The 10,806-nt window shown below is 50.3% G+C and overlaps 1 protein-coding gene across 1 annotated transcript; it reads right to left on the reverse strand.

Annotated features, from left to right (window-relative positions):
• Window positions 1–560: 560 nt before the first annotated feature.
• LOC103166612 lies at window positions 561–3,491 on the reverse strand. Its single transcript, XM_007659402.3, has 3 exons — window positions 3,421–3,491; window positions 2,466–2,561; window positions 561–1,686 (listed from the first exon to the last, which is right to left on the reverse strand). The coding sequence occupies exons 1-3, from the start codon at window positions 3,475–3,477 to the stop codon at window positions 1,558–1,560; spliced, it is 282 nt and encodes a 93-aa protein (XP_007657592.2). The 5' UTR covers window positions 3,478–3,491; the 3' UTR covers window positions 561–1,557.
• Between the last annotated feature and the right edge of the window lie 7,315 nt (window positions 3,492–10,806).

The following is a 10,806-nucleotide window of genomic DNA, read 5'->3' on the forward strand; positions in this document are numbered from 1 at the left end:
AGAGCCAATCGGAGAGCGACTGCCAATCCCCCTTCAGCTCCCCTCAACCCCCGCCATCACCACCGACGTCCTTCCCCGACCTGGAGTCTCCCCAGTGGTTTGGCTGGGGAATCCTCAGTAGAACCTGGGGACAGACACCGCAACACCTCCAACACACACCATCTCGATTTCAATCTTTATTTTCTTGCTGCTAGTTTGACCCAGTTTGGTGCCCACCGTGATACAACTGATTCTAGACAGCTGCTCAAAGCAAAGCCTCTCTCTTTTTCTCCCTATCCCCCTCTCTCCCCCTTTCTCTGTATATATATATATATATATATTATGAACTCTGGTAACAAAAGCTTACAATAAAAAAATCTATAAATACACAGAATAATAATAATAATTGTGGTATTTTTTAAGCACTCACTACATATGAAGACACTGTACCAAGCGCTGGGGTAGATATAAGATAACCAGGTCAGACAGAGGTCACACAGGTATTGACTCCCCCCTTCGGCAGGTGGGGAGACTGAGGCACAGGGAAGTTAAGTGACTTGTCCTGGGTCACAAATCGGGCAAGTGGCGGAGCCAGGATTAGAACCCGGCTCCCTTAACTTCCAAGTCTGTTCTCTTTCCCTTGGGCTCTGGAGGCAGGGTTCTTGCTCCGGCCTGGCTCTCCTCCTCCTCACCGCTCCAGCTCAGCCACTCTGTCTCGGAGTTGGCTGATGAGGTAGCAGGCTACCCAGAACAGGATGGGCCAGGGGAGTGCAGGTTCATCGCCCCACTCCCCTGAGGGCCCAAGCCTCTTCTTCCAGTCCTCTCTGCAACAGTATCTCAGACAAATAGTTCGATCCATCCATCCATCCATGCTATCGATCGGTAGGAAGACAAAGGTGTGCTTTAAATAACAGACGATAATAAATAAGACCAAGTAGAAATGGCGCCGAGCATCTGCTCCGTGTCTCAGTCTGCATCTCAATCAAGGCAGAGCGTGGGTCTCCATCTCTGCCCGCCCCAAGCTGAGCCGGGGTCGGCGGGGAAGCCCTGGGATGCGTAATGCTCTCGTAGCTGCCTGGAGAGATCCGGGGGAACTTTCCCCACAGAGCCTCTCTTCCTAGATCCGAATCGGTCGGCCTGGGGAGTCCGCTGAAGCGAGGGCTGTGGTTCGTGTTTCTTTTGGTTGAAGGCCTCTCGGATCGATTAGTCCCAAATCACGATGGGAGGGAAGGGTCGGTAGAGGGGCAGAGGGGGTGGAGGGGAGAGGAAGGGGAGTAGTCTGAGGATAGCCGAGGAGGGCCTCTGGAAGCACGGAGGTCAGAGAGTGGGGAGAGGCCAAGAGGGTGTGGTGGAAAAAAGGAAGAAGGCAACTGGAGAGTGGCATTAGCTGAGAGCGAGTCCACTAGGTCAGTACACAGGGCAGGGTTCAATCTGCCCGGGGAACAACAGATCCACCTGGGGTGATATGGGAGCACTGGTGAATGACAGGAGAGCTGCATGATAGGTATTCATGGACCCTGTTTCTCCCCAGCCCCCCACAAAGACCCTGGTGGGGGACTTGGTCTCAGTTGCAACCCTTTAGGGAGAAGAAGCTTTGGTGGAGTGGCCCTTCTTCGTATCCCGAAAGATTTTCTGGTAGAACGGGAGCATCTTCTTCAGGAACATCAGCAGCTCGACTTGGGTCTCCTGGTTCACTTCACAGTGCACCTGGAGGGAAAGCGGGGGTGGTTGACTAAGCACACGAAGCCGGAAACCATCGGCCCGAGCAACTGTCTGAGCATCCTCCCCCCCGCAGAGACGGGAGCTTGGGTTCCGCTAGTCGCTGCACCACAGAGGGTCCTGGAGCCCGTGGGGGAAAGAGAGAGGAGACCCCCACACAACATGCCTCCTCTCCCCTAGAATGGAGAATTGATCCATGGCAGGGAGACTGGGCTGGAGCCCTCCAAAGAAAGGGACAGCGGACCCCCCATCCTACTTACCTCCTCCCTCCTGGACTGGAATACCAGTTTAAACTAGGGTAGTTCGGTTGGAGCTCCCAGGGAGAAAGGAAGCCCAAAGGTGAGCGGCAGAGATCATCACGAATGGCCATCGAAAACCATTACCACTTCTTTATCCACCTCAGAGGCGGCCGGTAGACGGGAAGGCCAGGGGTCAGTTTCCGGGGGTTTCTGTGCTCTCCGCAGCCTCCTCTGCTCTAAGTCTTCTCTCCCCTACTCCAGGAGAAGAGTAGACCCCCCACCCCTCTACCTCCCGGCCTCAGGCCGCACTGGAGAACGAGTCCACCCGAGGAGGTGGGGCTGGGGGTAACCTCCCAGGTTGGGCCCAGGCAGGGAAATCTCCGCGAGGTCTCTCCTGTCATTAGGGGTCAGGGCAGGGGACCTCCTTCTTTGGGAATCCTCGGTCCCCCCCTTCCCCTCGCCCGGCCCCTTGGAGGCCCTGCCTGGCCTCATCTGCTGGACAGGGATGTGAGCTGGAGAAGTACATACGTGGGCATCGTTGGGACGCTGCATAATTCTCAGGATGTCCTGGATGGTCTCGCAGTCGGAAATGTTCTGAAGGGCTTTGATAATCTCACAGGACTTCTGTAAAGGCACAAAACCGAGGCGTGCGTGGAGCAGGCTTTTCCCCTCCTTGCCCTTTAGCAGCTGGAATTCAGACTCTTAGCTACTCCTGCCCCCCGAGCCAGAAAATGGAGTCAGTCTGCAGCAGGGCCCCTGGAGCAGGAGACTCCCAGGGGCCCCCCAGATTCCCTGAAGGACCTTGGGGCTTGGGGCCTGCTTCTGGAGTGTACACACATTTCTCTGGGAAAGGATGATGTGAGGTGCAAGGAGTAGGACAACTAAAGATCTTTAGTGAGTAAGGTGGGGACACAAAAAGCTGGGCTGAGGGCAAAGAATGGGTTAAATATGTCGAGGACAGGGCTTGGCCCCAGTGATGCCATCAGAGGGTTGATCGGGAGACTGAGGGACTGAGAAGACAAGTCACATGTTGGTGTCTGGGCTGGTCTCCCTGGTTCAGAACAGGACAAGAGGCTATGATGAGAAGGAACAGGCTAGATGAAAGAAGTGCAACTCTGGACCGCAAGACGGGAAGCTCCAGCCGTTAACTGGAATATTCCCAACTGGGTGAGGCCACAGAAGAAGCAGCGTGGCCTAGTGGATAGAGTGTGGGCCTGGGAATCAGAAGGACCAGGGTTCTAATCCTGGCTCCACCACTTATCTGCTGTGTTACCTTGGGCAAGTCACTTCACTTCTCTGTGCTTCAGGTACCTCATCTGTGCAAATGGGGATTAAGACTTGTGAGTCCCCTGTGGGACAGGGACTGTGTCCAACACGATTCATTTATATCTACTCCAGAGCTTGGTACTATTTTTTTTTTTTTAAAGAAGAGACACCCCACTCAGGACCGGCCTCTAACATCCTCCCTATCAGAATCTCTTACCTGGCTTTCAGCTTCCTTCTGTGCCTTTTCCCAGTCAAAATTGACTTTCCACACCATGCTGCCATTGCACAGGGACTAGGGAAGCAAACAGAAAGTTCTTGTGATTACGTGACCAGAGAGGGGAGCATCGTTCGCTGCTTTTGAATTTCTTGGAGTTAATTAATAAATAGGTCTGTGGCAGTGACAGACTACATGAGATTTCTGATTAGATTTTCTTCTACTCAAGATTCTCTGTCTGTTTCCGCTCCCCGCCCCCAGTGTGATAGCTGCAGACACTCTCGCCTGTCATCTCCTACTGCCCTTTCACCTCCTCAGGCCCAGTACACATTCACATCTCTCTACTGGAGCCCTGCTGTGCTTCTCTCCCTGAAACCCATGGGCTGGTGGACTCTCAGAAGACGCCACAGCCCTGGCACCCAAGGCGGCCTGTCTGAGGGATGTCGTGCCAGTGGCCCCGGCGCCTTCTGGTAGCCCAGTGGGGATTCATGGGGGATCATGGTTCCTCATCTTACAATGACCCCCGACAACCTGGAGATGCCTCTCCCCACCACTGGCCCTGGCCACGGGTGCTGGGAGGAAGGAAGCCCAAAGGTGAGAGGCAGAGATCATCACGAATGGCCATCGAAAACCATTACCGCTTCTTTATCCACCGCAGAGGCGGCCGGGGTAGGGCCCCGGGGTAGGTTTCCGGGGGTTTCTGTGCTCTCTGCAGCCTCCTCTGCTCTAAGTCTTCTCTCCCCTCCTCCATCCCACCCTCTCAGTTCTGTTCTACGGTTCCATGGCACAGTCAGCTCTGCTCTTTCCTAGAAGGCTCTGAGACTTTCCAGGCAGTGTCGGGGTCAGCAGATGCCCAGAGTTTTGGGGCTTCAGCCCCGTTCAAATCTGCTTAAATGATTAGAAAAAAAAAATGGTGACAAAGAGCAAGCAGCTTCTATTCCCCGGTCAATCAGAACAGGCAGGGGGAAACATGGCCGGAAGAGGGGTCATTCCCACTGGTGGCTTTGGATCCTATAGGGAATTTCATCGGACCCAAATTCCATCGAGACTTAAGAGGCCCCATTCTATGGGTCTTCGTGCTCAAGGACCGTGGTCGGCAGGGACGTTCACTGTCCCCCTTCCATCAATCCCGTCAGAGCGTTGGTTAATCAACCACCTCTCGAGGAGAAGCCTGTTTTCTGTAAAGGATGGATCTATCATACTTACTGAGCACTTACTGTGCTCAGCATGCTGTACTAAGCACTTGGGACAGTATAGTTACAACAGAGTCGGAAGACACGCTCCCTGCCCACAAAGAACTTACCTCTGGACTGTAAGCTCCTTGTGGGAAAGGGGATGTGTCTGTTTACTGTTAAGCTGCGCTAAGTACGGTGCTCTGCACACAGTAAGCACTCAGTAAATACAATAGAACGAGTCAGTAACCTACATGGTCCATGCCACCTTTGCAGACCTGGCCACTATAGCAACGAGGGTCTTCGGCTGCCTGACACCCCCCCCACGTACCTCCCCCAGCTGCACCAGCCCACATCCCCTCAGGCCCTCTGCCCTCATCAGGATGGATAGCCATTGCCAGCCTCGGTCTAGCAGTGGCATCTCTGGAACCGAAGGTCACAGTGTGCCAGTTTCAGGCTTACCTGTTTGTTGGGAAGGTTTAGGCTGGACAGGTAGCTGATCAATTCTTCCAAACGCGCATTTTCTTTGCTCCTGGTCACGGGCTTGGCCGAAATACAATCGATCCAGAAGACAGCCAAGAGGACAACTGTGAGTTTCAGGGATTGGACCATCTTGGCTTAGCACTAGAGGAGGAGGAAGTGCTGGGTCAAGGCCGAACTGAGTAGGGCTTCTTGGGTGGCCGAGGGCTCTTATAGGTGGAGAGGATGACGCTGCTGCCAATTCTGATGACTAGCAAAATCATCAAACCTCATCTTGATATTATCGTGTTTAGCTCGTGGAAAATATTAAAAAATTCAGGGCCTGAAAGGAAAGTATTTGATTTATGACGGAAGCATTAATTAGAAAGTATGATGCTATTTCGGCTAGGAGTTTCATTGGTGCCCTCATAAGGGTCGTTCCCTTCCGTCATCTTTCCCGATGGAGGCGATGTGGACGGATCCTCTATTTTGGTAACTTTGTGAGGAATTGATGAATCCCATCGACTGCACCGCTGACTGAGCCAAGGATCATTTTAATAATGTTTAATAATAATAATGTTGGTATTTGTTAAGCGCTTACTATGTGCAGAGCACTGTTCTAAGTGCTGGTGGAAATAATGGGGCGATGGCTTGTTCCCCCTTAATTAATTCAGTCAATGTCAACCTTAGTTTTTTTATTGTATTTGTTAAGCGATTACTATGTGCCAGGCACCGTACTAAGGTCTGGGGTAAATACAAGCCTATCATGTTGGACACAGTCCCTGACCCACGTGAGGCTCACATTCTCAGTCGTCCATTTTAAAGATGAGGTAACTGTGGCACAGAGCAATCCAGTGACTTTCCGAAGTTTATGCAGCAGACAAATGGCGGAGCTGGAATTAGAACCCAGGTTCTCTGACTCCAGGCCTCTGCTGTTTCCTCTCTCCTTCTCTAGTCGTGTCTTCGAGTTCCTGACTTTTGATCTCCTAACTTCGCTCCCTGGATGACTGTGAATGAATGGGGTGATGTGACACCTGGTGACTGTAAGCCCGGACAGACCAAATGGACCATCCAACGTCGAGAAGCAGCATGGTCTCATGGGTAGAGCAGGGGCCCAGGAGTCAGAAGGACGTGGGTTTTAACTCCTGCCACTTGGCTGTGTGACCTTGGGCAAGTCACTTCACTTCTCTGTCCCTCAGACACTCACCTCCCCACCTTCAAAATCTTATTAAAGCACATCTATCTCCTCCAAGAGGCCTTCCCTGACTCAGCTCTTATCTTCTCTTTTCCCATTCCCTTCCGTCACCCTTACACCTGGATTTGCAACCTTTATTCACACGTCCCTCAATCCCACAGTATTTATTCACGTATCCATAATTTATTTACTTATATTAGCCTCTATCTCCCCTTCTAGCTTGCTGTGGGCGGGGAATTTATCTATCAATAGTGTTATGTTACACTCTCCCAAGTGCTTAGTATAGGGCTGAGCCCACAGTATTCACTAAAATACAATTGATTAATTGATTGACCAGTTATCTCATCTGTCAAAAGAGGATTAAGACTGTGAGCCCCGTGTGGGATGTGAACTGAGTCCAACCTAATTATCTTCTATCTAATCCAGCATTTAGTACAGTGTGCAGCCCATAATTAGTACTTAACAAACATTATTAAAAAATCCCCAACCAAAATGAAACAAAACAAAAAAAATCCCCCAGCCTTCAGGAGGAACTCAAGCTACACTGTCCCAAATACAACTGAGCATCCATTAGGACCCGAGCACTGTCCCAGGTGTTTCGGCAAATACACTGACAGTGAAAGTCAGGGTCCCCGCCCTCAGGGATTTTTCAATCTTGGGCATGAATCTGCTTCAGAGAAGAAACTCCGTCCCTTTGGTCAATCTTCCCTCTGTCTAATCTCAGCCCCTCATGCCTTTGGTCAGGGTCTGCTGGCTTTTGTGACTAAAGCTGGCCAGGATTAAACACGTGACCCAAGAATCAATCGATCAATAGTATTTATTGCACACTTATTATGTGCAGAACACTATACTCAATACCACAGATTTGGTAGACGGGTTTCCTGACCATGACGAGCTCAAAGAGATGCTCTAGGTAGCTCCCCAGCTTCTTCAGGCAGGAGACAAGCCCCTCTTTCTCAAGAGGCTGTCCTCTACTGTCCTGCTCCTCATGATCCCCACATTGCTTCATGGAGATTAGAGGCTGCTGGACCTTAGAGCAAGGTAGGAGGCCTAATCAGTGGTATTTATTGATCACTTTCTGCACGTAGAGCAGTATACTAAGCACTTGGGAGAGTAATAATAATACTAATACTAACAAATGTGATATTTGTTAAGCACTTACTATGTGTCAGGAACTGTACTAAGTGCTGAGGTAGATTGGGTTGGACTCAGTCCCTGTCCCACACGTGGCTTAACAGTCTTAATTCCCATTTTACAGATCAGGTAACCGAGGCACAGAAAAGTGAAGTGAGTCACTCAAGTTCACCCAGCAGACGAGTGGCGGAGCTGGGAAGAGAAATAAAGTCCTTCTGACTCCCAGGCCAGTGCTCTATCCACTAGGCCATGCTGTTTCCCGTACAATATAATACAATGCAATTAGGTTAATTGACAAACTCCCTGCCCACAAGAAGCTTCCAATCTAGAGGACTGGGTAGATGGACAGAGTCCGCAGCACAGCTGGATGACCACACAGCCAAGGGTTGTGAGAAAGATATGTCGCCATCTTCCACACCCTCCGCAACTCCATCTCTTTCCTCTCCTTGGGATTCTTCCCAACTTACCTACTGTGAAACCCAGCATAAGCTCCTTGAGGGCAAAGACCATCCCATCTTCTTCTTCTTCTTCTTCTTCTCTATACCCCTGAAGCACCGAGTACAGTGCGCTGCCCTCAGGAGCAGAGTGGTCTAGTGGAAAGAGCATGGGCATGGAAGTCAGAGGGTCTGGGCTCTAATCCCACCTCTGCCAACTGCTTGCTGTGTGACTTTGGACAGGTGACTTCACTTCCTCTGTTTATCAGCTACCTCATCTGGAAAATGGGGATTAAATCCTACCCCCTCCTATTTAGGTTGTGAGCCTCATATGGGACAGGGATAGCGTCCAACCTGATTATTGTATATACACCCCAGCATCTAATACGGTGCTCTGCACATAGTAAATGCTAAACTAGTACCATAAAAAAACTGTGGGCGTTAGAACATGCAGGGAGGATGAAGGCCACAGGGTTCTCAGCAAGCCAACTTCTGGTGGAGGAGCTGGAATGACTTTTTTGGTCATTTGGCCCTGTGGTAGGAGCCACATTCTTCCTCTCCCAATCTGCTTGTGGTCTGGACTTACTAACAGTGGTATTTATGAAAGGTTTACTATGGGCCAAGCACTGGAGTGGATACAAGATGATTCTTTTTCCTCTCCATCAGCATCAGTGGATTTTATTGAGTGCTTATTATATGAAGAGCACTGTACTACTAAGCACTTGGGAAAGTACGTCATCATCAAGGATATTTACTGAGCACTTACGGTGTGCAGAGCTTATGGTGTCTTAAGTCCTTGTAGAGTACAATACAAACAGACTCGGTAGACATGATCCCTTCGAACTACCGCCATGCTGATCCGAGTGCTTACCGTATCCTGCCTTGACTACTGCACCAGCCTCCTCGGTGATCTCCCTGTCTTCTTAGTACGGTGTTCAACCCATAGCGAACGCTCAATAAATACAACTGATTGGTTGACTGATCGACTGATGTTTAGATAGGAGATAGGATGCGAGACTCCTGTTCTTAAGAGAGAGAGGGAAGACAGGTATTTTGTCGGCATTTTCTAGATGAGGAAACTGAGGCCCAAGATCACACACAGCAGGCCTGTGACAGAAGAGTGTAAGCTCACTGTGGACTGTGTCTGTTTATTGCTGTATCGTACTCTCCCAAGCGCTTAGTACAGTGCTCTGCACACAGTAAGAGCTCAATAGATACAATTGAATGAATGAATGAAAGAACTGGGACTAAACCCAGGTCTCCTAGATCCCCTCCTCCTAGATCCCCGGCTCATGTTCTTTCCACAAGACTGGGCTACAAGCTGTAAGGAGTTGGTCTGGGCCTACTTGTCACTTGAAGATTCAATACGGCATATTAATCAGCCTCTATGGTATTTACTGAGGGCTGGCTGGGTGAGGGGAGCTGTAATGGGCTCTTGGGAGAATACAATAGAAGCAAGGCCTACCCATCCCTGCCCGCAAGGAGTTTACAATCTAATGGAGAAGACGGACGAAAAATTATTTGCAAATAATGAGTCACAGGCAAGAATTGATATTTAAGCACCTTTTCGATTCTGGCTCCCTTGGTCTCCTTCTCCTTGGTCTCTCGGTCCGCCCAGGGTGATCTCTTCCCATCATCTTAACTTTTGTTTACCTCTGTCGTTATCGATCATTTCTGGTAAACTCTTCCTGTTGATCCCCTCGGTGTGTAGACAGATGCAGCACCTCAAACTTGCCTTTATCTGCTTTATTTCCCTTCATTTTCATACAAGGCTTTCACAAATTTCCCCCGGGCAGCCCTTTTCAGTATTTGCTTATTTTGAGCGAATATCTTGGGGTTTCAATGGTTTAAGAGATTAAGTTTTGGCTGTTTCCCCCCACCCCCCAGCATCCTTCCCATGGACCGCCAGGGGACTGGTGGGGTTTCAACGCTTTCTCGCTCCATCTCTGGTTGCCCTCTGGGGAGGGGACCGGATAAATGTGGGGCAGGGGTGGGTTGGGGGGAGGAGGGAGAGGTTGCACCTGGTCACGTTGGGTCGCTCTGGGGCTCGGGCTTCCTCTGGGCCAAAGATTGCATCAAAGCCCCACTGCTTGGGTGGAACCAGGAGAAGCAGTGTGGCCTCGTGGATAGAACACGGGCCTGGGAGTTAGAAAGACCTGGGTTCTAATCCCGTCTCCACCACCTGTCTTCTGTGGGACCTTGGGCAAGTCACTTCACTTCTCTGGGCCTCAGTTGCCTCATCTGTAAAATGGGGATCAAGAGTGTGAGCCCCATGTGGGAAAGGGACTGTGTCCAACCCAATTTATTTGTATATACCTCAGTGTTTAGGACAGTGCCTGGTACATAGTAAATGCTTTGCAAATACCACAATTATTTATTATTATTATTAGTGTAATTACTTAACTTCTTTGGGCCTCAGTTACCTCATCTGTAAAATGGGGAGGAAGATTATGAGCACCACGTAGGGCATGGACTAGACTGGGTCCCAAATGTTTAGCTTGTATCTACCCCAGAGCTTAGTACAGTGCCTAGTACATAGCAAGTGCTTAACAAATATCATTTAAAAAAACACGAACCAAAACCAAAACAAAACTCCCTCCCTTCCGATGTTCTGAGGCTAGCCTCCAAGAACTCTCCCCGAGTGTCTCCCCTCTGACTGCCTGGTAGAACCCACTCTCCAATCAGTCAATCATGGGAAGCAGCATGGCCTCGTTGAAAGAGTATGGGCCTGGAAGTCAGAGGACCTCGGTTCCAAACTCTGCCACTGCCTTGTGACGTTGGGAAGATCACTTCACTTCTCTGGGCCTCAGTTTCCTCATCTGCTAAATGGGGATTCGAAACCTGTTTTCCCTCCTACTTAGATCTAACGCCCCATGTGGGACCTGGTGATCTTGAACCTACCTCCGGACGGGATTGGGAGGCAGTGAGTTGAGAGGCCATGGAAGATATTGGGCAGAGCACAGAACCACCTTGAGAGTGATAGAAATGGGCAGGA

This window comes from Ornithorhynchus anatinus, chromosome X1, assembly GCF_004115215.2.
Source record: "Ornithorhynchus anatinus isolate Pmale09 chromosome X1, mOrnAna1.pri.v4, whole genome shotgun sequence".
Classification (NCBI taxonomy): Eukaryota; Metazoa; Chordata; class Mammalia; order Monotremata; family Ornithorhynchidae; genus Ornithorhynchus; species Ornithorhynchus anatinus.

What these genes read in the sequence shown, in the direction of transcription:
- LOC103166612 (XM_007659402.3), bottom strand. Translation starts at nt 3,477, where the DNA reads ATGGTGTGGAAAGTCAATTTTGACTGGGAAAAGGCACAGAAGGAAGCT. An exon ending in AGAAGGAAGCTGAAAGCCAG is followed by an intron (nt 2,562 to 3,420) that starts GTAAGAGATTCT and finishes GTGCCTTTACAG; the next exon opens with AAGTCCTGTGAGATTATCAA. An exon ending in AGCGTCCCAACGATGCCCAC is followed by an intron (nt 1,687 to 2,465) that starts GTATGTACTTCT and finishes CTTTCCCTCCAG; the next exon opens with GTGCACTGTGAAGTGAACCA.